Below are 27,043 nucleotides of genomic sequence, written 5' to 3'. Positions count from 1 at the left end.
GTTTCTCTTAGGCTGACAAATTTGCTGACATATAGTTGTGCATAATAAGTCTCTAATGATCCCTCATATTTCTGTGATGTCGGTTGTATTTCTTTCCTTTCTCTGCTTTTATTTGAGCCTTCCCTCTTTTTCTTAGTCTAGCTAGGGGTTTGCCAATTTTTCTCTATTTTTGAAAGACCACCTCTTTGTTTTGTCAACATTTTGCTTTTAGTCTTTCATTTATTTCTGCTCTAGCCTTTATTTCTTTCCTTCTACTAATTTTGGTTTGGCTTTTTTCCCTTTTCCTGGAGGAATAAATAATAGGTTACTATAAACTTTGCTTTTAGTGCTGCCTTTCCTGTGTTCCATAGGTTCTGGTATGTTGTGTGTCTACTGTCACTTTTTTAAAAAAAAATTTTTAAAATATTTTTTTAGTTTTAGGTGGACACAATGTCTTTATTTTACATTTATGTGGTGCTGGAGATTGAACCCAGTGTCCCCTGCATGCTAGGCAAGCACTCTACCACTGAGCCTCAACCCCAGCCCCCACTGTCACTTTTTAAAAACGTTTTAAATTTTCTAAATTTCTTCATTGAATATTGAGAATATATTGTTAGATTTCCATCTATTTGTATAATTTTTAATTTCATTAAAATTTTGTCAGAAAAGATATTTGATATGATTTCAATTTCATTTTGTGTGTGTGGGTGGGGGGGACTTGTCTTGTGGCCTTTTGCCGCAGTCTGGCTGGGCACAATTCAGGAGCCACTTGTCAAAAGAAACAAACTTTATTTTTAGAACCACACAAGCCAAACAAAACAGCTCCTCAGGAAAACCTCAGAGCCCAACTGCCACCACAGGCTTCCCACAAGCCTCTCCACCTCCCCCACTCCTCCTGCTCTTGAGGCCGATTGGCTGGGTTGCGTGGGTGGAGCCAAAAAAGTCCCCCAATGAGCAGCTCCCTGGTCTGAAAGGGCAGAGAAACAGCCCAATGAGCATCACTGCAGAGGAGCCAATCAGTTGGCAGCTAGAAGTTGCTGGGGCCGCTGTGAGCCAATCATCAGCCGGCAGCTGGAAGTTTGCTGGCAGCTGGAAGTTTGCTGGGGCCCCTTGGCTGTGGCTCTCAACACCTTTCATGTGATCTGTACTGAAGAGTGTTTCATATGCTGTTGAGAATGTATATTCTGCAGCTGCTGGTAGAACTGTTGGTCTCTAAAATGTGGTTTTTCCTCCTCTTCTTTTTTTTTTTCCTCCCTGATTTTCTCTCTGGAGTCTGTCTCTCTCTCCCTTAGGTCTACTGAAATTCGCTCTATATATTTAGGTGCTCTAATATTGGGTGTGTTTATAATCATTATTTCCTCTGGCTGAAAAGTCTACTTTATCATTATATATCATTATATAATGAACTTCCTTGTCTCTTTTTACTGCATGTGAAGTCTATTTTATTTAAATATGGTTACTCCTGATTTCTTTTGGATTCTACTTTCATGAATATCTTTTTCCATTTCTTTACTTTCAGTCTATATGTGTCTTTACAGGTAGAGGAAGACCATATACATCAATAATCACCTTAAATGTAAATGGATTAAATTCACCAAGCAAAAACACAGTGAAAGAATGAATTAAGAATTAAGACCCAGGGGAGAATATAATGCTAAGTGAAGTTAGCCAATCTCAAAAAACCGGTTGCCAAATGTTTTCTCTAATATAAAGAGGCTGATTCATGGTAGGGTAGGGAGCGGGAGCATGGGAGGAATATAACTCTAGATAGGGCAAAGAGGTAGGAGGGCAAAGGAGGGGGCTTGGAGGTAGAAAGATGCTGGAATGAGATGGACATCATTACCCTAAGTACATGTATGAAGACAGGAATGGTGTGAATATACTTTGTATACAACAAGAGATATGAAAAATGGTGCTCTATATGTGAAATATTAATTGTAATGCATTCTGCTGTCATATATAACAAATTAGAATAAAAATAAATAAAAAAATTGAGATCCGACTATAGAATACCTAAAAAGACATTTACTTGGTACTTATTTTCTTATTTTAGGTTTCTTTTTTCTTTCTTTCTTTCTTCTTCTTTTTTTTTTTTTGTGTATGTGTGTTCAGTTTGTAGTTTATTCCCCTTTAGTCTTGTGTGGCCAAGTGATTTTTCTCTAGTAGTGTGTTTTGATTACTTATTTTTAAAAAATATTTATTTTTAGTTTTTTTTTTAGGTGGACACAATACTTTTATATTTATGTGGTGCTGAGGATCGAACCCAGTGCCTCATGCATGCTAGATGAGCGCTTTACCACTGAGCCACGACCCCAGCCCCTGATTATTTACTTTTGTTGTGTCTTTTGGTAGATTTTTTCACTGTATTTACCACCAGGCTTAGAAAAAAACATTTTTTGATTATAACAAGCTATTTCACAATGATAGCAAGTTAATTTTGATTGTAAAGATGGAAAAAGAAAAAAGTAAAAAATACTAATAAAAACTTTATCTTTGCATTCAATTCCTTCTTCCATTTGGAATTTCTGACATCCCATTTTACAACTTGTTATATTGCCTATCTCTTAATATGTTAATGTAATTGTTGTTTTTCAGTATTACTAAAAATATAAAGGGTTTATCCATCATGTTTGGACATTCTGAATTTGTGTTACTCTTACTAGTGAGCTTTATACCTTCCTACTTTTTTTTTTTCTTTATTCACATCTTTCTTTCAGTTTGAAGAATTCCCTTTGGCTATTTCTTGCAGGTTAGGTCTGGTGGTGACAAGTTAAGCAGGGTACTTATTTTCTCTGAGCCTATGGTCACTGCCACAGCATCAGATGGCACCAAAACTCACGTTCATCAGGAGTCTGAGGTTGATGTATTGTCACTGTTCTAGCCTTAGAAGATGCCACCCGCCCAAGTCTGTCACAAATCTGCAGTTGCTGTGTTGTTTGGGATGGAATGGGGGAGTGCATAAAAAGGGCTGTGTATTTTTGTAAGTCTCTGCTTGGTGTGGGGTGGGCCCAAACACCTCATCCACAGGTACCAACCTGTGATCAGGCATTGCAGAATTCTGTCCAGTTCTAGGCCTCACATAGAGGGTCCAGTCTTAGTCTCCTGAGCAGTGACTTGTGCCTAACTCCTTCTTCTCTCCATGGGATAACAACTCTCAATATTGTGCTGCCTGGGTTTGGGGTAGGAATAGGAAGAGCAACCATATCAGTACTCAGGATCACACCCAGAGCCCATTGTCCCCTGAAACCAGGGCAGTACAAGGACAGGACCAAAGCCCATTTTGCTACAGCCTGTCTGCTGATCTGGTGTGCTTGTTGGCCCAAGACTGCAGCAGACAGGTAGAGGTGACGCTGGGCTGCACTATAAGCCCATCCTCCTGGGGCTTCTGATCTCTGCCTGGCACTAGTGTGGGTCCAGACTCTCCCTCTCTCTGCGGGCACTAGTCTGGGGACAGGAGCCATTGGGATCTCCCTGATGTTGTTTCACCTGTCTTACTGGGTGGGGTCCAAGGCAAAGTCCCATGCTTACTTCCCTGTAGTTGGAGTCTTGCTTTATATGTGTTGCCAGAGATGTAGGAGGGATCATGGAGGCAATCCCTTGGCCACCAGGCTAATGTCCACAGGCAGGGGCCATGGGGACTCTGGGTTTCAAGTCTAAGGCCTACAGTTAATTTTCTCTCCTTCTCCCAAGTGGGAGGCATCTCTTTCCATGTTGTGCTGCTTAAAGTTGAAGGATGGTGACATAACCAACCCTTTCCTTCCTGCTTTCTTCAGGGTGTCTCTTGTGTTAAAACCAGGTACTGCAATCTCTCATCGGATTTCCTTAGCTCTTGTGAAGGCAATTTTGTATGTGCATAACTGTTTAAATAGATGTTTCTGTGGGGAGATGACGGTTGGGGGGCCTTACTGTACAACTGTTTTGCTCTCCTTCCTAAACCTCTGTATAAGTTTTCCAGCCTCATGTATTTTGTTATAAAAATACAAAACAGACTAATATAGGTCCTCTGGAGCTGGACCACAGGAGGCTGCCACAGGACCACTGTACAATGCCCAGCGTCCACCTCCCAGGTGGAGCCCTTTCCCAGGGCTTCTGGCAATTCCAATGCACAGAACCTACGGGTCTGTGTCAAGTTTTGGGGGGCAATGATATTCTCAGAGAAAAATTGTGAAGAGTATTCTGCTTTAGAAAGAGGGCTGGATACTGTTAGCACCTCCAGCATACAGGAAGGTCATGCTGCTGAAGTTTGAAAAGTAGAATTACAAAGAACAATTCTTTTGAAAATCTTTCAGAACTTTCTCACAGAACCTTCCAATGGGTCTCCAGGGTACCGTTTTCCACTATCCACCACTCAGGTCTCAGGCCCTTAACAGACCCTCCCTCCCTTCACTAGAGGTTTCTGTGGGGGTTGAGGAGAGGGGAATTAATTCCTGTTTCACTTCCCTCAAGGATACAAAGTGTGAAATCCAGAGGGTCCTTCTCTTGTTCACAGTGTACTCATAGGGGGCTGACAGTACCAGGGAGGATCAGCCCAACAGGCAAAAATAGCCTTTTCTGTTTATAACCAGGTCAGCTTCACAGAACAAAAGCCTGGACTCCGGGCAGCAAGACCCTGTAGTCACAGTGGGCAGGAGGTGGCCTATTAGGGAAAAGACATGATCCTCCCCAACAAGGTCTGTACCTGTCCTGAAACAATAAGACACTCAGCGGGGCCAAGAGATGAAGTTCTTGTTTATTGTTGCAGCAACTCTTATACAGACATTAGCGTTCAGTTAAATAAAGGAGATAGCACATTAAATACATCACAACCCCAAACCAGACAACTGCGGCCACGGTACAGAGAAGGGGAGGGAGGGCCAGGACCGGTGACCAGACTGTCAAGAGGAAATACATTCAGTGGGTGTGCGGTGTCAACATTCCAGGCTCACGTGTAGATATATTTTATTTATATATTTATTTATATTTATATATAGAGATCATTGAGTTTTGTGTATACAAAGAACGATATTGTTACAAATACAATACTTCTCCCCACGCTTTACAGTAAGCTCTATGCACCCTCTTTACTGAACGGGAGTACAAGTTCATACTCTAGGTGCTGTGCTAAGTATGTACAAGAGATTTCATTCCCACACAGTCCTCACACACTGCCTTGATGGAGGGGGGAATAAAATCAAGGGTTGAGTGCTCAAGTGGACTCCAGCAGGGAAGGAGCTGACGGAGGTGAAACTAACCAACAAGTAGCCTGGTGAAGGTGAGAGTTGATACATCAGGACGAGGCGGCCCTTGGTTGTAAACATTGGTAATGGCCACACCACTGGGTGGAGAGACCCAGGAAGGGCTCTGCAGGTGGGTGGGTTTTCATTAGCTTGCCACAGGGAGCGTTGGGTGTGGTGGGGGTGTAGAGGGAGGAGGAGCAATGGGGGAGGTAGTAGGTTACTCTGGACTCCCTGAAGGCCAGTGTTGATGGGCAATGTTCAGAAAGCAAGCCTGTGCACAGGGACAAGGTGCCCTGGGATGTGCTCTACCCCTGCTGAGCGCACTCTGGAGAGGGAGGAGGGGATCCCCTGGGAAACGGGCTTCAGGCATTGGTTTGGGGGGTTTCTTCCTCTCATGACCCAAGGCTGATGGTGGGTGGCTCCCTGAAAAGTCCCCATTGGAGAAGGCAGAGGCAGGGTGGATTTTGGTGCATCCTGGGAAGACCAGGAGGAACAGGTGAATCTGGGAGCCCGTCCCCAAAGCTGAATCACTAGCCTGTCCCAGCACAGTGGCCAGAGTGGCTAGGGTAATTTTGTGCCTTGCATTTTGGGGACAGGCTGCTCTGCACGTACATCATCCCTGCTATGTGGGTGCTGAGATATTTACACATGTAACTACACACATATGGGATGTCAGAAGGGAAAGAGACCACCACCTCTTTTGGGACTTTCGGACACAGAGTGACTAACACTTGAGATCCCATTTCTGAGGTTAACCACAGGTAGGCTGATGTTAGCAGAGGAAGAACACATTTCAGCGAGGCGGGCCTGTACCAAGCTCCAACAGCTTCCACTCGGGTGTGAGGAACCACATTGATTAGCACAACAGAAAGTGATGCAGACATACTCTTACTCTTATGCTAAAATACGTGAGTCCTCTAGAAGAGCTTACAAATTGGCTTTTCAGCACCTCTTGAAGTTTCCAACATTTTTTGTGCAATAGGAATAGAAAGTATTTTCTCTTTCTCTCTCCTTAGGATGAAGATACTTCACTGTAATTACTTAGGGGTTGGGCAGGGATGTGCTCCTGGAGTTCCCATCCCGGGCCAATTGCAGGCAGGTCTCTCTGGTCCTATCTAGGAGCTTGGGCAGGTGCCCCAAGGGGCCACCCTGGGGACAGACTGGCAAGAGCCCTTCCAATGATTTTCCAAGGCTTCTGCTGTATGAAATGTTGATAATGCTTCATTCTTGTTCTACCCACTGTCTCTTCTGGCATGGCAGAGATGGACTGCTGACTCTTTAGTATTTAATTATAATACTAGACTCTCTGAAATTTGATTATTTTAGGAAAGGCAAATAGAATTAGGACTGGGGTTCCTGATCCTCACGTTTATGGTGGTTGACCTTGGGCTTGTCACCTGGCAGCATTCTGTTAAGTATCCTTTAAACAAGTCCAGGGTCCTAGATCACCCATCCTGGCTCCCATGGCCCCACCCAGCCAGTGCCCCACAGCAGTAGCAGCTCCTGCCTATATAGGACTTGGGGGCAGCCGGTGGCCACCCTTCATTGGGGCTTTTTTATTACAGTAAAACAGAGACTTCAGCTGCTGACTTCTTTCAAACATTTGGATTTTCTGATTTTTAATTCAGAAAACTCAAAGTCCAGGAAGTCCAGGAGGTTGGATGACATTGTTCTCTGGCTGAAGTCTCATATTTCTAAACTTGTTATGATCACTTTTCTCCCTTAAATCCCTCTGTTCTCTAGATAAATACATCCTACCTAACATTTGATCTCTGAATTCCTATTTCCACAGACACAACATAAATATCCCAGATGCAGAGAACAGGGGTTATATTAATATTACAAAATATATTAGTTTTTCTTCCCCTGTCTCTACTGAGGTCATGAATGAAACAAAACGAAAACAAAACCAAGTCACACCCCACATGAAAAAAAAGAAAGAAAAAAGCTCTTTGGACCAAGAATAAGTGAAAACTGGCTCAGAATAATATTACTAAAACATCCACACTGAACTGAGACAGAATCCAGAAGTGTGGGGCACCTGATGCAAACACGACATTCCACACCAGCTGAAAGCTCCCTCAGACCCACCAGGCAGGGAGATATTTCCAGAACACATTTGGGGATTCTTAGGCATAATCTGAGGTCATTACTGACCCCTTAATTTTGTGGTTTATGGGCTATTCTGGCCTTTCAGGTATCACATCCTGCCTGGTGGTCCTGATGACTAGGAGGTTGGTCTCACCTGGGGCCCAGAAACATGCCATCACTCTCTTCTAGGAGGATAGTACAGCCTTCCCAGCCTCCCTTCCCTGCCTCCTTTCCCTACCTCCCTTCCCCGCCCCCATGTGTACAGGGGTGGGGGAGTCCGAGAAGACACTTTCAGTCAAGTGGTATCAGGAGGGCCAGGCCTCAGCCAGAGACGGCATCTCTCTCAGGACAAGGCTGATTGGACTCTGCATGCCTGACCCCTGCCAGGGCAAGGGGTCTCCCAGAGAGGGGCTGTGGGTTTCCAGGGGCTCTGTGTGCCAGATTTTTAGCTTGCCTTCCTGGTGGTAGAGAGCAGGGCAGGGCAATATGCATGTGAGATACTGTGAGAGCGTGTGTGTGTAATATACGGAGAGGCAGATGGCACCTGCCTGCATTATCTACTGACCAGTGACTTCAGGGCACCTGGCAGAGCTTCAATTGCCTGGTGAATTGCCGCGCTCTGCAGTGCCAGGGCAGCCTATCCAAGGCTGTCACTTCTCCCTTTATCCTTATGTGAGGAGGCCTGTATTAGACCACATGTATATGTAGAAACTAAAACTACCTATGAAAGAGGTTGCAGGTTGGCTCAGAAATTCTGGGTGGAGATAACATAGGGGGCCCCAACTGCATGGTGGACAGTGCATACCTTTGATGTGGGATGGTCCCTGTTCCTGCCTCATTCCTGTCAAGAGATAGGAAGAGAGCAGAGATCAGCAACTGAGTTTTAGGCACTGCTGAGGGAGCATCTGCACTGCCCCTGGGAGTTCCTTCTAAGCAGTCTGTGCCTCTTGGGGTAGGATGATCCCCCTTGGGCAGTGAGAGCCACCTTGGGACCCTTGAAGGTCCTATAAGATGGCCCTGGGCATATCCCTGATGGACGAGGGCTGTTATTTATCCTCAAGGGAGCACATACAAAACTTTCCTGATTTTAAGGGGGGGGGAAGCAAACTGGAGAGAGAGAGAGCAAAGAGGTCCTTGCGGATTCTTCTCTTCCTGTGTAAGACCAAATGCTGGGCACGAGAGGAAAATGTCTCAGCGGACACATGGATGCAGCACAGAAACACAACCACGATGAGGAGAGTCCTCCATGCAAGCCTCGGCGAGGGCGAGCCAGGCACGCTCAGATGTAAACGGGCTGCTCCTGGGCCGTCAGCAGTCTGTACATGGCCGCTGGCATCGTCTTCATGTGGATCTGAAGGCAGAAACGCATGTGAGCATGGAGCGGAGGGGAGAGACGAAGCCTCCTCCAGGGAGGGGCTTCCAGGGTACCCACCCCAACAGGGACCGGACCCAGAGTGGCCCAGGAAGAACAGAACCCACAGGCTTTCTGTAATGCTCAGGGGTGATGTGAAGTTAACAAAGGAAACCAGAGAAGGCTTATTTTCCCAGTCCAATATTTTCATTCTGATCAGTCCTTGGCAAGACAGAGAACCTTTCAAATGGAAGGAAAGTGATTCGGCTTCACGGCTCCTGTCTCCTTTCCACCCTTGGCATTAAGAAAGCAACAGCCAATTAGCCTTGGACCCGCAGCCAGGGCTTCAGGAGAGCCACTGTGTGGGTGCAGCTTGACTCTAAGGGTTAGGTCTGCCAAGCACATTTGCAGAGAATAATGGGGGAAAATGGAGAAAACTTGGGAAGCCACCAACAGGAAAACTGCCACTCTGTGTGTGGAAGAGAAGGTGATTGGTGACTTGACTTCATGTTGTGGGGGAGCCCTCAGACAACCTCTTCGACAATGGGTTCAACTTTAGGTCTAAGATGGTTCCAGGTATTGAGGGGAAGGGACATATAGGAAGGTCCCTGGAAGGACTATGGGGATCAGGGTCAGCAGGATGCAAGGGGTACCAGATGGCTCCCTCAGCCCCTTCCCCAGCCCGAGCCTCCCTCCTACCTCCCCAACAGCATTGGAGAGGATGTGGACTATCTTCTCGTGCGGGGTGGCCACAACGCTCTGTCCGTTGATTTCAATGATCCGATGTCCCACGCGGACGCCTCCCCTCTCAGCTATTCCCCCTCGCATGAGGCTGCAGATCTACCAGAGCCAAACACCAGGTTACTCCTTGTGGGCAGCATCATGTCTCAGATCTCCATGGGGTCAAAAGACTCTCTTCCCTGGGACCCTTATCCCCCAGCATGCACATCTCTGAGAAGCAGATGTAGCTAGGCTGAGGGTATTTAAATCTCTTAGAATATTTTCACAGGAAATAGGTTCTGTAGGTTGACATGGCCACCTTGTTCATGTAGTTTGCTGGATTTCATGACAAGCTGAATCTAAGAATTAAGTCTTCCAAGCATATTTGGTGGGATTGATTGGGAAAAAGTTAATCCTCTGGGCCTAGGTGACAAGAGCCTGCCTGGGCCTGTCACCTGGGTGCTAGTGTTTCAGACTGTCAGCCTGTGTAGCACAGGTTAGCATTTCCAGAGTCACAAGTGGGCTCAAACATGGAACTGTTTAAAGTTAGCAGCCTGTTTTATAGGGTCAACTGCATGAGCCACTCCACTTTGTATTCCAAAGTATGGCCAGTTGTAGTGGGGAGGCACCTTTCTGCTTTCCAAGCTCTGCAACCATGTTCAAACTTGGTATTGTGCAACCAGGCAGTGGATAGAGGCTCCTGGTTGCTGGCAAATGAGGTTTCTAGAGCTACAGGGTGTAGCTGTCCCTCCCTCCCTCTCACACTAAGCAACCCATTGTTAATATCTGAGCAACCTTTCTTTTTTTTGTGGTGCTGGGAAATTCAACCCTGGGGTCTTGCACATGCTACACAAATGCTGTACCCCTAAGCTACATCCCCAGTGCCAGCTTTTAACATTACTCAAATATGAACAAAGCAAACAAGCATAAACAGGTAAAGGGATGACATCAGACCAAACCTCTGAGGAGTAACCCTGGTTCCTCTAACAGGCAAGCCAGGCTACTGAGATACAGAGACCACAGGAAACAGGGCTGGAAATTTCAACTCCAATTGGGAATTTCAAGGTTATTTCTAAACCTTACAACATACTTGGAATGAAATTTTAATTACTGAAGGACTCTTAATTGAAAGTTAAGGGGAGCGTGTAAAAAGAACAGGGTCCTTATGTTGAGAAAGATAAATCCAAAGAGAGGGCAGTTCCATCCAAAACCCATGAAGGCAAGGTTACAGATGGAGACCATTGCCACCACAGCCCGGAGTTACTGTGAATACAGAACAAGGCAAACCAGGGCATAAAGGAGTATTATTGAGGACAGTTTGTTTGGGATGAAGGAAGGGATACAGCTAGTTGGCAACGGCTGTAAAACACTGTGAATGTATTTACTGCCACTTAAATTGTTAGCTGTAAATTTTTGATCATATATATTTTACCACAATAAAAAAAGAAAACATAAGGAAGTACTATTTAAGGCAGACAGTCAAGTGATTAAAAATACTCCATTCCTAAAGCTAATTCAGGCTAAAACGGTGACTGGGCTAAGCACAGATCAATCCTGCACAACAGCCCTGGGCAGGGATTTTGGCCTGGGGTGCACCCTGGACCCCTGGGGAGCTTGAAGCTGAGTGAGCAGCTCTCTCTGCCCTGTCCTTGGGAGTGCGGCAGTTCAGCAGGGGCTCTGAGTACAGCCAGGAAGATAGCTGCAATCCCAGGGAGGAGGCAGCCCTTGGCGGGGACATCCCAGCTACCAGGGGAGCAGCTGGAGGGCCTCTTTGCCAAACTCTGCTCCAGGGCCTGTCTCTTCCCACGTAGAATGGCACAGAATTCTCTGCTCAAAGGAAATCTACCCAAAGAAGGAGCTGAGTGGGTCTTTATCCATTTATCTCCTTCCCTTAGGGATGCTTTTGGGGAATGGACTAGCTGGGGGGAAAAAATAAAACAAGAAACAAAAACAGAACATGGCTATGTTTTTGTCAACATTTGGAAAAGTGTGTGAAGCGAGTTGCACTTACAATTCCGTTCTGGACGCTGAAACCCAGCTGGTAGCGAAGGTCTGGTCTTCTGATTAATACCGTGGTCACTGGAGGGCACCTCACGATATTCAGCTTGACTCGGGACTGATTCTTTAAGCCCTTAAACAAGAATAGTATACAGTGGATATGGTGACCCCTGAGGCAGGCAGAACAAATAAGAGCAAACAGCATCCAAGGTCGAAGCCGCTCTAGGACGCCTGGGAGTGCGTGCTCCAGTCCTGTGCTCTGGAGGCCTTATCACCCCAGGGGAGGAAACAGTAGGGCTCAAATGGAGCTCTTTCAACCCAGGCAGAGATCAGAGTCAAGTGGGCAGAATCTTCATTTTGGGAAATGGACTGTGTTCAAGGACCCGATGGAAGTGCAACTATGAGAAAAAATGTTACATGGGCTTTCTGGCTTGAAAGATGAAGGATGCACCCTCTGTCTGGTCAGGAGAGAGAGGAGTGGGAAATGGAGTCCCAAGCTCGAGCAGTGACTCCTAACAAAGGACGTCTCATTCATAGCAGGTGCATGGGGACTGTTTTCTCTCCTTTCCCCATCCTCTCAGCTGTTGGAGATTTTTATGGTTTATGGACATTCCCACAGCAATTGGGGCTGCCATTGGTCACCATCTCCTGGGGAGGGCTTTAGGGTGGGTGCTGAGGGAGATGAGAGGAGGAAAGACACAAAGGTCAGGGTTTCATGACCCTAGACCACAGAGCCCTTCCTCTGTTAGAATGGAACGTGGAAGGAAAGCTAGTCTTTGAGGAGGAAAAGGAAACGGGTCTCAATCTGAGTGGAGCTTCCTCCACCCCACTGTGGTTTAAGGTGAGCTCAGGCTAGACTCTGTCACACTCAGAGCTGTGACAGGCACTCTCCCCTCTGCAGGAGCATCTGCTTTAGACCACCAGCACAGAGCTCCAAGTGCCTCCCTCAGGCCCAACCACCCACTTGTCAGCTTCATCCAAGAGAAAGGTGCCAGGCAGATATAATCAACCCTAAAATTATGCCCACCTTTCAGCTCTGCCTGGTTTAAACCTGCCTCACCCAACTCCTGCTTGCTCACCTGTGCATAGATAGGGTGGCCCAAAGCAGGAGCTCCCCAGTATGTTTTAAGTTCTAGTGCACAGAGAAAATTTTTTGCACTTTGGGGTAAACAGAAAACACTGTTGTGGTTGGAGGCCCTGCTGTTCCCCCACCCCCAAGCTTCAGAGCAGAGGTAGGGGAGGTCTGAGCTGGGAGTGGGAAGCTCCTGCTGGACCTGACCCCAGCTTGAGTTGATTAGGAAGCCACTCAAGGTCAGGCACAGTCCCTCTTCTCCAAAGGGCCAGGGTTGAAGGGGAGAAGTGGCTCCTAACAGGCAGTACTTGGGGTGGGTGGGAACCTCTGCACCAGGCAGAGCTAGGGATTCAGGGACAAGGCTGGCTTTACCCATGCCCATGGTGCCCATTAGAGACAGTTCCCCATCAGTTCACAAGGGGACCAGCTTGTTCACTCCACAGGTGAGGTGCAAGGATCAGTCTGGGGAGAAGGATGACATAATCCATGAAATTTCTATAGACAGGGACCATTTGCCTTGCATCCTGTAAATGGAAATATGCAAATTTCATGGCTGCTACGAACATTTTTCTGTGGGAGGTCAAAACTCATATTCATATTTTGTAGATGAGAATGGACACATGGACACGAAGGGCTACTCCAAGGGCTCCATGAGGTCAGGACCAGAACTGCAGATCCCTGCTCGGGCTTCTACCTACCTCACAAACACCTTCCAGCCAGGAGGTGAAAGTGGGGTTAGGAGAACTTCAGCCCAGGCAGAATGGTGGCAAGGGTGTGACTTGCTACTCCTATACCAGAAGAGAGCCACACATGTTTTGCTTTAGGTCAGTGGGTAGTTAGGGGATCTTGTGCCACTGGTCATCTGGCTTTCTATATCTGACTGACAAGGATATAACCAGTGGATCTCCAGGCCCATGCTAACAGCATCAGTGACACTTGGCCATGTGTTAGGATTTGGGGCTCCACTCCAGACCTACTGAATCAGACTTTGCATTAACAAGACCTCCCATACCTCTGCTCTGGAAGATTGGAGGTGGGGGGACAGCAGGGCCTCCAACTACAGCAGTGTTTTCTGTTCACCCCAAAGTATACATTTAATCTTAAGAACTGGTGTAGACCACGGCAAACACTGGCCTCAATTGTGCCCACGAGACTTAATTTCTTTAAGAGGTGATTAGACTCAAAGATGTCAATTTAGGCTTCATACCTGAGGTCTATATGCTCCATAGAAGCAGGTACTAGCAAGGTTGGGGAAAGGTGGATGTCTGTTCAGCCTGGTCCCTGGGTAGCCATCTCTGGTGTTGAACCAGGTGTGAGCACCCCCTGGATCCTGCTGCACCAAACCCCAGCCCAGTAGTGGAAGCAGCTGAGCCATATCAATACCAACCACCTGTCACTGAGCACTAGTTCTTGCCCAGAAATACCTGGAGAGTCACAGGAATTGCCTTATTTAATCTCCCTTTCTGTCTGGCAGCTATCTCAGTTTTATAGAAGAGGAACTTGAGGCTCAGAGATACTAAGTGACTCACCCAAGTTCACACACAGCCAACTTTAACCCAGGTCTGCTTTCAGAACCCAAAGTACTTTCTCCTACATATAAAACTGGAGAGTGTCCTTCATGATTAAGCCTTGCTCAACCATGTAGCCAAGGATAGCAAAAGAAGGAAAAAACCCTATGCCCTCAAATCTTATTCCAGTCTTGAATTAGGGCTGTATTTTTAGGTCACTTTCCAAGTTATTCTGGGCTCATGGTCCTCATAGTCCTTCCCCTGGATTTCCTGTGCCTTTTAAGTGACACCAAGATGGTTCCCTCAATGTATGAATGGGACTCTGTTTCCTCATCTTCAGCTTCTGTTCCCTCAGTGCTCTGAATTGCTGTATCCAGGGGGACATGAGCCTTCCAATGAGTGCCCTTCAGCTTGTGGTGTCCCTGTACCATGTGACTTGGTGTTCATATGCATGCTGTTGTCATCAGTGTGTCCTGGGGGTTTGGGAACATTTTAGGGAAATACACTGGTTAAGAAAATGGTATTTTCAAAGTGGAGCAATGGAATAAGCCAAGAGTGGTTTTCTCAGGTGGAAAAGACTGCAAAGGATCCGGGTTTTCTGCAAGACAACAGTCCCATCATCCACATCCATGAGGGGCATGGAAGTTGTCTGTTTGCTCCTAGTGGATGGGTGGGCCAGGTGAGGAGGACTGTGGTGGTTTCAGGCCTGGGTTCCAGCTGTGCTCTGCCACCAACAGCGGGATCTTGGGTGCGGTGCTCTATCTTTCTGCTGCCTCAGTTTCCTAATTTTCCCAACAAATGGTGAAGCTCACAGAAGGTTCTGCCACTTTCAGTGTCTATGCCTTCACCCCTTTTCCTGTGTGGTTTTCTAAATGCCCCAGGCTGCAACAAAAAATCTCAACCCTTATAATTAAAAACAATCTATTCTCTCACATTAAAATTAGGTTTCTTCTTCAGGGAATTAGGTCTTTTCTTCTTTGGGGCCGGGTATGGTGAAGGGCGGCTTAATGTCATTCATGCATGTATCTCACTGACCACTGACTTAGAAAGTGGCCCATAATTTTTTTTTTATGTGCCAAGAAATGTGTTAGGTCCTGGGTAGAATAAGCCATCTCTGGGCCTCCTGGAGATCAGGAAAGGGGCAAGAAACGAGAGGTAAGAAGGCTAAGACGGGAGCCTATTAGAATCATAACCTCAGATAAGCATCGGCCTTAAATGTTTACACTGGGATTAATGAGGATTAAATAAATAAACTGGGATTAAATATTAACCACTGGAATTATTTAGGTGTGCTTGTGTGATACAGAAAACTACAGAACATACTGAAAAGCAGGAGAGTGATCCTATTTTCTTAATGTTACAAAAAAAAAAATTCACATTCCTCTGGTGAGTTCTTTCCTTTTATGTGAATTGATTTAAGATGCCTGCTCAGTCCCTCAGTGAAAGAATTTCAAGATTGGGGAAAATGTGCTGCAAGATGAGGCTTAGAGAAATGGCAATTTGAAATAACCAGACCATGCCTTTGCTCTGCTATTCCTAATCAATGTTTCAAGTTGGGTCCCATTAACTTAGATTTCTGAGCTGCCATTTTATTGGAGGTGCCAATTAAATAAACGGTCATTTCATCCCCATGACAACAGTGGAATGGTGCAGTAAATTAAGAAATAGGGTGGGAGAGGAAGGGCAGGGAGGAGGGGAGGAAAGAGAAGCCAGAATGGTTTCTATAGCAACAGGAGAGCAGAACCATGATCCTATAGAAGGAAAGGGAAACGGTGCTCTAGTTTCAAAAAGAACAAAAATCCAGAGGGCAATAGCATGAGCAGAGAAGATGCTAGCCTGCTTCACCTACCAATAATTATGCTTCAGGAATGAATTATAACAGAGAAATAAGAGCCAGGAAAACAGATAGTTTGATATCTGTAACTCCACTCTAGAAATCTATTCTTTCTGTGTCTGGGGGCAGAGGAGGTCAACACACTGCTTTAAACTCCTCTTCCTCAAAGTGTGGTCTGAAGGTAGGCGATATGACCATCCCTGGGAGCTTGTGAAAAAGGCAGAACCCCACTTGAGACCTACCAAATCAAAACTTGCATTTTAACCAGCTTGCTGTGCGACCCACATTAGTTTGAGAAGCACTGGAGTTGCAGCTGCAGAGGGCACCGAGACCTACTGAAATGGGATCACCAAGCACCAAAAGCCCAGATAGTGCCCTGCAGTGGCAATGAAGGGTGGTGAGGGCAGTGCCTTCAGCTGTCAAGGTGCAGGCAAGAAGCGGGTGCTGTCTAGGGAACTAATAAAATAGTAATAAACCCACTTGAAGTCAGTCTGTGTGGTACTGGCAATTCTAGCTGTTATCAGTGATTAGCATTTCCCCCCAGCCGGGCGAGGCCACAGATGGGCCATCTCATTTTCCCATTCAACAAGGTTGTGTGTTCTGGGGCACTGTGCAAGCTCCGTGGAGTCTAACTGGGGCTTCCTGCCCAGTGCTTCTTTGCTGAGCAGAGCCACAAGGCAGCGGTTTTCTTACTCTCCATCTCCAGCAGCTACATCTCTTTCATCGTTGCATGGTCTTTTAATTTTCTGAATCCATGGAGACTCCACTTACAGACATTTAAGTTCAGCTACTCAAACAAACCCTCCCCCCAGGAAGCTGCTTGGGTAGCTGTATTCCCAGAAGCTTCCCTTTCACCTTGCTGCAGGGATCTGTATGACAGAAGCGGAGTCTCCAGGTGGCAGCAGAGGTGCCAAGTCTCACAAGCCCCTCATACAGTCTGTGTCCTTTGGAGACTGGCAGGGAGGGTTAGGACTCACTGGCCATTTGGTGGGCCCTGGGCAAGTGTCTGTGCCTTCGGGGTCTCAGATGACTCATGTGAACCAGGTGTCAGCCATCATCCTTGTGGGCGGTCCTAAGAGGGCCCTCTGCCTGTTGCTGATTCTCCTCATATCCTCAACTGGATAAAGAAAGCCAAAGAGCTCTCTGGGGCCCTTTTCATAAGGAAAATGATCCCTTTTTAAAGATCCCTTTCTCAAGGGTTCTACCCTTATGACCTAGTTACCTCCTAAAGGGCATACCTTCTAAGGCCATAACATGGAGATTAGGGCTTCAACAAATGCACTTCATGGGACATATGTAGTCTAGAATATCCCTTTCTTCTTGCCCCTCCTTAAACCTTTCCAGACATAAAGTTATTCTTTTTTTCTTCATTTAAAAAAATTTTTTTAAATTGTAGATGGACACAACACCTTTATTTTATTTGTTTATTTTTACGTAGTGCTGGGGATCGAACCCAGTGCCACACACATGCTAGGGAAGCACTCTACCACTGAGCCACAACCCAGTCCCCTGCGGGATTGTCCTGAGAATTTCAGTGTTTGGCAGCATCTCTAGTCTCTACCGACTGGATGCCTGTAGCACCTTCCTCCCCCTTATGACAACTGAGACTGTCTCCAGGCCTTCTGAGGTGTGCAACATCATCCTTGGCTGAGGGTCTTGGATCTAGCACTTGAACAAACTACTGGAAAGAGGCTATCCAGTGGCTAAGTGACCATGTTCCATAATGACCATGTGGTCACCTTTCTGTGCCTCAGTTTCCTAACTTGTCCAATGGGTTAAACAAACGTACCTGCCCCACAGAAGGCTGTTGTGAGAGTTCAGTGCATTAATCCATGCACACTCTTTACAACAACAGCACACAACACTTGATCACTGGGGCCTTCAGTCCTGTCATTTCTCCCTGCTAGACCAAGTCCCCAGGTGGAGATTTTGTCTGTGGTGTCTTTGGGTCTCATAGTCCCTTGTGATTCTTGTACATGCAAACAAGGTGTTTAATAAGAAACTTATTCATGGGGAAGAGGGAGATATCAATGTGGATTGATGCTGCCTTCCTAACCCTGGCCACCTGCTGCTTTTCCATGTTACCATGGTAACACCAGATCAGTTCTCACAGGCCAGACTCATGCCTCACCCCCTGATTCTAGCCCACTTTGGAAACAGGGACTTCCAAAGGTCACGGTTCCCTTTTGCTAACAACTTAGGTTTTACTCCCTCAAAGTGAATTTAACTATTGTTGTATAAAATTTTCCCTCCTCTAAATGCTGGCAAATCTTTTACCTCTATGTTGCTAGGATCACTGAAATTATCCTCCACATACATATTGCCATCTAGTATCTTCATTGCTCAGCTCAGCACCTACTAGAGGCCCAATGAAACATGTCTGAATATTCATGTTCAGAGAAGAGTCTCTAATCTTAATCTTTAATGTCTAATCATGTGCCACATAATGATGTTTTAGTCAATCACAGACTGCGTATATCATGATAGCCCCAAAAGATTATAAAGGAGATGAAAAATTCCTGTTGCCTAATGATATGGTGTCTGTCCTAAGGTTGTAGCACAACTCATTCCTGATGTGTTTGGAGATGCTGGTGTAAACACGCCTACATCAGGGCCAGTCATGTACAAATACAGCATACACTTATGTACAGTAATAATGCCTGATCAATGACTGCAGTACTGGTTCATGCATTTACTATGCTATACTTTTGTCACTGGAGTATACTTACTTAAAAAAACAAGGTTTATTGTAAAACAGTATGGTATGTGATGCCAATAGCGGCCTCAGAGTTGGTGATTACCACAGCTCTTGTTTGCATCAAGAGGCCAGATCTAGAGATTGGGGCTGTAGGTCAGTGGCAGAGTGCTTGCCTAGCATATGTGAAGCATTGGGTTTGATCCTCAGTACCACGTAAAAATAAATAAAATAAAGGCATTCTGTCCATCCATAATTACAAAAAAAAATTAAAAAATAAATAAATAAAATAAAGGTTAAAAAAAGGTTACATCTAGCGACTGACCTGGGTTTGTGTAGGTATTCTATGATGTTTGCAAAATGACAAAATTGCCTAATGATGCATTTTTCAGAATTTATCCCTATGATTAAAGGATACAGGGCTATACATTAAAGAAGAGGCAGAATTTATTCATTAAAAGTAGCAAAGTAGCACTGGGGCTGCGTTGTGGCTCAGTTGTAAAGCATTCACCTAGCACGCGTGAGATACTGAGTTCCATCATCAGCACCACATCAAAATAAATAAATATAGGGCAGGGGTTGTGGCTCAGTGGTAGAGTGCTCGCCTAGCACATGTGAGGCGCTGGGTTCGATCCTCAGCACCACATAAAAATAAATAAATAAAATAAAGGTATTGTGCCCAACTACAACTAAAAAAGAAATATTTTAAATAAATAAATAAATAAAATAAACGTAATGTATAAAGGTATTGTGCTCCTCTACAAAAAAAAAAAAAAAAAAAAAAAAAAGCAAAAGCACTGACCCTGGTGGTAAACACTCAACTGCACCCTCTACTCGCACCCCCACCCTCTTAGATGAGGATGTTGGCTTTTGTGTTCTGTTTTTACGCTCAGAAGGACGATTGTAATGACTGCATTAATTCATCCCCTAGAGCTATGTTCTAGCTAATGGTACAGAACTATTTGGGGTTCATAGGAGGAATACTTCCTGTCATGCTGGCCATGCGATCAGCAAGTATCAGTGTTGAAGACTACACATGGATGCTTCATTGTTAAGAAGAAAATCTAATTTCTTTTCCTTAAGTATTCACATTTAATTTTCACTTAAGTAGCTCTTCTTAGCTTTATGTAACGGTATAAGTTCAGGTTGAATGAGAAGTCATTATGTTCATGTATGAAGAGGACTCCATGGACTATAACAGTTTCCTCCTTACGGCAATTAGCCATTAGGCTCTGGGAAAGACACTTGCCTGTGTCAGTGGCTTCAGGTTTGAAGCATTTCTAGGGTCTTCTTTTTTCTTTCTGTGGCAATGGGGGTTGAACCTGGGGGTGCTCTACCACTGAGCTTAATCTCTAGCCCTTTCTGTTTTTATTTATTTTTTATTTTTATTTTATTTTTTTATTATGAGACAGTGTATTGCTAAGTTACACAGGCTAGTCTTGAACTTAAGATCCTCCCACCACAGCCTCCCAAGTGGCTCTGGGACTGTAGGTGTGTGCCACCATGCCTGGTTTATCATTCCCATAATTCTTAACAGAGTTGGTAAATCATCTCAAGTACATCTGACTTCACTCTAAGGGACTGTCTGGATTATTGAGCTGAGGCTGCTGAGGCTGAGTCTAGGCATACTGAGAGAGGGTTGTGATTGATTAGTGATGCCTGCAGTGGCTGTTAGTGAGCCAAATATACTATCCCTGATCTAAAAATGACTTGTAAATAGGAGGAGCTTATAAATACTAAATAATGAGATGCCTGAGAACAAGCATATTATATATATAATTTTGTTTTTAGACCTTTTATTTTTATTTATATGTAGTGCAGAGAATCAAACCCAGTGCCTCGCACAGGCCTGGCAAGTGCACTACTGCTGAGCCCCAGCCCCAGCCCCGAGCACAAGCCTTTTTTGTATGTGCCTTCCTTGGTGCCTGACACTTAGAATACATTTGTAAATGTTAATGATTAGACAGCAGTTACACTTCATGTCATTTTGGGTTGATTAACAGAAAAGATTTTTCCCAGGTCTGGGTACCTTGATAATGCTCTGGCAGGTGGACAGAGGCAGGCCCACCAGGCTGGTGCCATTAATGGACATAATCTGGTCCCCAATGTTCAGCTTCCCCGACTTCTCTGCGGGGCCTCCATGCATCATGTTGGCTATGATCACGGTTGGTAGGATGGATCCCCAGCCAGACTCCACAATCACAACTCCTAGGATTTCTCCTTTCTGCTTCTCTATGAAAACCTGACAGGAGAAAAACACAGAGAAATCCTGAATCATTAACCATGGGAGGTAGTGGTAGAAGTGAAAGCCACTCCACTTCTTGCCTAAAGACAGACCCTAATAAACACACCCACACTCCCTCATGACCTCAGCCCAGGTGAGCTCCTGTCTTCTCTGCATCTCATCACATCCAGAGTCCTTAAGAAACAATTTCACATAGGCCAGTGCTGTTTTTTGTAATTCATACTTGTTCCATATTAGCAATCTGATCTCAGCACAAAACCACAGGGCACTAGATTTTTTTTTTCCCTCCTGATACTGGGTATTGAACCCAGGGATGCTGTACCACTGACTGCATCCCTAGCCCTTTTTATTTTATTTTGATACAGGGTCTTGTTAAATTGTCTAGGCTAATTTGGAATCCTCCTGCCTCAGCCTCCTGAGTTGCCTGGGTTATAGGCATGCACTGACACACTTGGCCTGTCCAACATTTTTTTCAATGTTGTCTCTACTGGCAGGGGAGGAAAGTTGGTCAGTAGGAGCTCTGGTGGCCTATTATGGCTTCTAGAAATGGCTTTTGAATTCTAAGCACAGGTTATCCCATTCCACAATATGTCATAAGTTCTCTCCAACATTTAAGATTCCTGAGTTAAAAATAAATATTCAGAAAAACTTCTCTGCAAGGAGAAAGTTAAAGAAAAAGGAAAAAACTGATGTGGGAGTCATCATAGTTGCAAGCTCAGGAGTGCACACAGAAGAGCATGTCCTGGGCAGGCATAATGTTCTCCTGACCTCTGTGGCAGCAGAGCAGGCAGGAGTTAGAGCTGCACACCTGCAGGATGGGGAGGTTTTCAGAGATGCTGAGAAAAAGTGAGGTGCTTCTTGAAAGCAGCCTGCAGAGTGTGGGTGTGTTTATTAGGGTCTGGAGAGGTCTTCTCTAAGCCGGCACCCTCCCCACTACTGCTGACGCTCACAGTTGGCCCTTTCCCTGAGAACTGCCCTTGGCCAGAAGGGAGACATTCCATCCCCATTATGGGGTGACCTGTTTCCCATTGCCCAAATTCCTATGTTGCTGTCTAATCTCCAGAATCCCCAGGGCATCAAAATGGAGGCAGGGTCTCTACAGAGGGAATGGGGTTAAAGTGTGGTGATTTGGATGGGCTCTAATCCAGTATGACTGGTGTCTTCTTCAGAGGAAATTTGGACACAGACTGTATGGGGAAGATGTGGTGAAGGCACAAGGAAGAGATGGTCATTTATAAGCCAAGGAAAGAGGCCTGGGACAGATCCTTCCTGAGGCCCACAGAAGGAACCAACCCTATCAACACCTCAATCTTGCCCTTTCAGCCTCCAGACCTGAGAAGAGGACACACGTCTTTTGCAGAAGGCACCCAGTCTGTGGGACTTTGCTACAGAAGCATTAACAAACTTTTATATCTCTTGCTCAACCTTGGCCAATGAGCAATAGAGGTCATTTGCTCTAAGGTGGGATAAGTCTGTCCTGTATTCTGTGTCTCAGAGCTTCCCTCAGATTACAAAGAAACTTATGCCAGTGAGACCACACTCTTCCTAGTGCCCCACATCCTGCTCCCACATTCTACTCTTCTGAGTGGAGGTTTGCAATAAACTTGCTGAACAACAATCCTCACCTGAGAATCTGCTTCCAGGGAGCCTTACCTGAGATCCCTCATACATTAATGGATTAGAAGATAACTTTCTCATTAAAGCTGCTTGACATTTATGGGATAAAGTCTGAAAGCTTCAGCTGGAATTGCAAGCCCTTCAGTCTGACCTGGACCTTATTTTGGTCTGACCCTCTCTTTCTGGGTCCACCCTCTGTTCAAGCCAAGCCTTTCTGATTCCCTAGACGCATCTGCAGCTTTCTGACATTCTATTTTCCTGTTACTTCAGTTCTGTTTGCTCCTACGTGTTCCAAATAACCTCCAGACCAGCTCAGATGGTTCTGTCTACCTCCAGTTACTCCTGGGGCGCTTAGTCTGAAGCAGTGGGGTGCACAGCATCTGTCAGCTGAACCTGCAGTCTGTTCTGTTCTGCCAAATGCAGTGGGCTTTGACCAGTGCTTGAAGGAGCACCATAACTGAACTTTGTTAGTGCCCTTATCCAGACTCTCAGATCCTGGACTCTACCCTTATCAAGCTATCTGCCTCTAGAATCCACTAACACTTGGCTTTGGATTCCTAGGAACACAGGATATACTGCGATACCTGTCCACAATAACAATAAGAGCTAGGGGAAGATGGTGGTCAATGGGCAGTGCTGTGGGTGGGTGTCTGATTTAGTAACGAGGTCCACTGGGGTAGAGCTAGAGAGACTGTGAGCCCTTCACAATGTCCTGCCAAACCCACATTCTGCTGCCTTCATTTACACAGCAGGGCTTCCCCGCTCTCCCTGGGGTCCCCACCCAGCTGACCCGGCCTGGGGAACAGTCTCAGGAAAGTACCTACATCTTTGCAGTTTTCTGACTTGGAGAAGTGGATCAGGTCGTCGTTGTACATGTCCTGGGTGTTGAGCAGATCACTGTACTCCTTCTGGCTGAGGTCTTCGGGGTTAATCCCGTTGGCCCTGAGGAATTCCTGGTATGCCACACTGAATGCCTGCCCTATGGACTGTGCGATCAGCTGGGCCTAGAGTAGCAGCCAGAGGGGAAGATGATGGTCAATGGGCAGTGCTGTGGGTGGGTGTCTGATGCACTGTCCCCCCCCCCTGGATTATCATCCTCCTGAATTTAAGGGGTCCTAGACATCAGGTAGGCCAGAAGTTCTACAAAGGATCACCAGTGCCTATCAGGGGCTGTCTTCAAAATTGTTGGGGACATTTCTGATTATGACAATGATCTTAAGGGAGGACAATGGACAGGAGTCAGAGATGCTGAATATCCTGCCATGCAAGGGACAGTTCCATGCAATAACAGGTTGTTTTGTATCCTGTACAGTTTTCAAATATCATACAGGACATTCATGTATGTGTAACACCTGTTTCTAATCATCTGTGTCCAGGACTTGGGACATAAGAACTCTGGCTTATATGCACAAAGACTTTCATAGTGTAGTTACACTGAATGTTCCAAAAACAGTACTGCTTAAGTGGAAGGAAAATGGTTGTTTTGTCCAAGACTTTAGCAGGAGTAGCTTCATGACTTTGGAAAATTATGCACATCACTAGTGTTTGTGGGATCTGAGCTGCCAATAAATCACATCCCTATTGGCCTGTACCCTCACTGTGGTACATGGTGATTCTGCCTGTGTGTTTATATATGCATACTGTTATTTAGCCTTCAATTCAAAATGTCAAGTAGAAAATGTTTACAACATCACACTGAATACTATGTTCTCTTACTTATAAATCAAGAAGGTATAAGCACATTTACATACTGTGCTATGATTTTTACCTTAGCTTGCTTACCTTTTATTTCTCCTTTCTACTATATATGGCCAAATATTGATTATTTTGTGGAAATTTTTCAAAAGGTTGTGTTGGATACAATAGTCAAGAGCTCTGATCCAGTCCAACCCTGCATTTTCTAGGTGAGGAGACTTGGGACTAGGGACACAAAGGTCATACAGCTCATTGGAGGGGGACTTGGCTGCTATTATTTTTCCTCCTGCTCTGGACTTTGATAACTTTCTATGGTTTGCCAGAGGAAAACAGATGCTTAATTTTTCTAAGTTAGACAATCTGGTGACTTCACATGCCAAAACTCACCAAGGACCTGCTGTAAGCCTGGAAGGGAGTGAGGAATTGCTTTGGCATCAAGAGGTGTGTGTAGATGAATTGAAACAATATAACCCAGGAATATGACCTGTGGACTTACTGATCATCATTAATGGATGTACCAACTGGCATTTATGGACCTCTTGCCATATGCCAGGCATCAGCCTGAAAATGCAGCACCTCTGAGTCACACAGTGGCCCAGAGAGGGTGGCACTGCCATTCTACAGAAAAGGACTCTGAGGTTCAGCAGTGCCCAGCTTGTATTTGGAATCAGGATTCCAACCCAGCCCTGCTAGTGCTGCAGACAATGTGCTCGTCCATGCTGTAGTGGAAGCAAAGGTGTGAGAGTCTCGGGTCCACTCCTATCCTAGCTCCTGCTCCTCTGTTCTTTCCATTTTTTTCTGGATGAACCCTCAAGAAATCTCAAGGACAAGAAACCCCTCCTCCTGAGCTCCAGGTCAGATGGTGGCAGCTGGGTGTCCTTGAGATCTTCAAACCTGGTGAGCAGAGCTCTCTCCACTTTTCCACTCCTCTGCAGAACACAGGGGACTTAAGATCTTCAAGTGTCACTCACAAACTTTCTGACAATCTCCTGAAACCCAGTTTGTCCCAGTTTGCATGCCTGGCCTCAGCTTTAAAGAGTGGTAGGAAGAGGCCTTGCAAGCTCCCTACCTCCTCAGCCAGCCTGTCTGGGGGCTGCTTTCTAGAGAACCAGACCAGTAGAGGATAAGTGTCAATAAGTGTCAGTGTTTCCCTGCTGTGTTACAGCCTTCACAGCTCTGGATTCCTGGAGAAAAGGAGGATTGCCTGGGCTCCTAAGTTCTTGGAGGAAGGCAAATTACTGCAGTGAGGTGAACACTTGGCTGGAGAAAAATGGTGCTCTTGGGTAAATTGGGGCTCTCTGCTCCATTCGAGAAACAGACCTTTCCCTCTGTGGCACAGGGAAAAAATGAACAGAGTCCAGGGTGGTGACGTGGCCCTCCGGGTTTGGGCTGTGAGGTTCAAGATCATCATGGGTCTGTGACCCTGTCCTGGAGGGCAGCTTCCCAGGCCTGTGAAGGCCCATGGAGGGTGGGTGCCTGGGGGAAGCCCAGGTGCCATTGCCCTTTAAAGCCTGGCAGCCTTACCAGCTGTTCTAGGGCCAACCTGGAAGAAGGTCAAATGAAAGAATGACCTCTTTTGTAAACTGCCTCTGTTGATCTTATCACCTGGAGATATGAGGATTAGAGACTAGCAGTTCTGGGAGGGAGAAGGAGCTGGGATCCTAGGGACTGGGGCTGAGTGGGTGGGGGGGTCTCCTACCTTTGGCTGGGGGTGGGGGGGGAGGATCAGGGATGTGAACTTTCCTATAGCTAAGGGCAGAGCTGTCAACAACACAGAGTTGCCCTCTCCAAGTTCCTTAAACATCACGTGAGACCTGTTTGTACCCCTGCAGCTGAAGTCTGATGGAACTGTTCCCCCTCTTCCTCTTTCAAGCTCTCCAGCCATATGGCTCCTTTCCCTTCTCAATCAAACCCAGCAGGCCTGTGCCTCAGGGACTTGGCCCTTGCTCTTTCCTCATTTTCACTTTATTCAGGTCTTTGCTCAAATGTCACCCTCTTAAGAGAGGACTTTACTGATCACCCTACTTAAAACAGCCCAATCCCTGTGCTGCTTGACCCTGAGCTACTTCTCAGCCTTTCCTGTTTTTGAGGTGCTAATTTTGAGTTGCTAAGCCTCACTAAGTTGCTAGGGCTGGCCTCGAACTTGTGATCCTTCTGCTCAGCTTTCTGAGCACTGGGATCACAGGTGTGTCATCATGCCTGGCCCCGCTATAATTTTATACCAAGAATATTTATCTATTTATTTTCTGTGACTTTCAACCCATGTGAGTTACTTGTTGTATATTTTATTCAGCCCCATATCCCTAGCTCTAGTACAGTGCCTGATGCATGGCAGGTGCTTAATAAATATCTGTTTAATGTATGATGAATTAGACTGGTTCAGTTCTGAGAAATCGAGAGAATCTGGCCACCCAATTGTTGTCAGGTCACCCAGAGAAAGCTCAAGGGAAGCCACCCTTACATCTTCAGACTCAAAGACATGGCAGATCATCTTGTACTGTCTTTTCCCATCCTGTGATGGGTGGGAGGCCTCGACATTCTCTTGGGAGTTGGAGCGGGGCATCCTCCGGCGGGCCATTAGCACAACGATGTTTCCAATGTCTGCGATGTAGGAAATGGTCCTCAGAGGGTGGTCCATCATTGTCTCCTGGAGGCAAGAGGGGAGAGCCCATAAGTCTAAAGACCTATGAGAAGGTCTGCCATTGGGGTGGGCTTCAGGGCTCATAGCAAAGATCTTGTTGGCAGATTTACAGATACTCCCTCTGGCCTGAGGCATTTCCCTTGACCAACCTAGGGCAAGAAATGCTTTCTGACAGTGAAAAGAAATAAGAAATTTTAAATATTTTATAAACACTAGACTCTCTGGTGAAATGAAAAAGAATGACAAAATCTCAATGACAGGTTTTTCATGCGTGATTTTAAACCAAACTTCTCAAAAGGCTTATCTGTCCCTGTTAATGAAATCTCTGCAGAAAACTCAGGAGAATGACAAACAACGTCCATGTTTTAATTTTTCCTTTGA

The 27,043-nt window shown here is 45.8% G+C and overlaps 1 protein-coding gene and 1 long non-coding RNA gene across 5 annotated transcripts in view; one reads left to right on the top strand and one right to left on the bottom strand.

Moving 5' to 3' along the window:
* Positions 1-27,043, top strand: part of LOC131424736 (uncharacterized) — a 53,713-nt gene that overhangs the window by 4,760 nt on the left and 21,910 nt on the right. The window lies entirely within an intron of this gene.
* Positions 4,690-27,043, bottom strand: part of Apba1 (amyloid beta precursor protein binding family A member 1) — a 204,279-nt gene continuing 181,925 nt past the window's right edge. For all 4 annotated transcript variants that reach the window (XM_058584027.1, XM_046459455.2, XM_046459456.2 and 1 more), the window contains 6 exons: positions 26,483-26,668; positions 23,151-23,330; positions 20,494-20,706; positions 11,369-11,488; positions 9,337-9,477; positions 4,690-8,637 (listed from right to left, as the gene is read on the bottom strand). In XM_058584027.1, the coding sequence (XP_058440010.1) occupies positions 8,566-8,637; positions 9,337-9,477; positions 11,369-11,488; positions 20,494-20,706; positions 23,151-23,330; positions 26,483-26,668 (912 nt within the window). In that variant the 3' untranslated portion in view covers positions 4,690-8,565. The remainder of the gene's footprint in view (positions 8,638-9,336; positions 9,478-11,368; positions 11,489-20,493; positions 20,707-23,150; positions 23,331-26,482; positions 26,669-27,043) is intronic.

Source organism: Marmota monax, unplaced genomic scaffold, assembly GCF_021218885.2.
Source record: "Marmota monax isolate L192 unplaced genomic scaffold, Marmota_monax_Labrador192_F-V1.1 WCK01_AAM20220418_F8-fsc00059, whole genome shotgun sequence".
NCBI classification, from domain to species: domain Eukaryota; kingdom Metazoa; phylum Chordata; class Mammalia; order Rodentia; family Sciuridae; genus Marmota; species Marmota monax.
The sequence above is the reverse complement of the archived record's forward strand: the minus strand, read 5'-3'. Positions and strand labels throughout refer to the sequence as shown.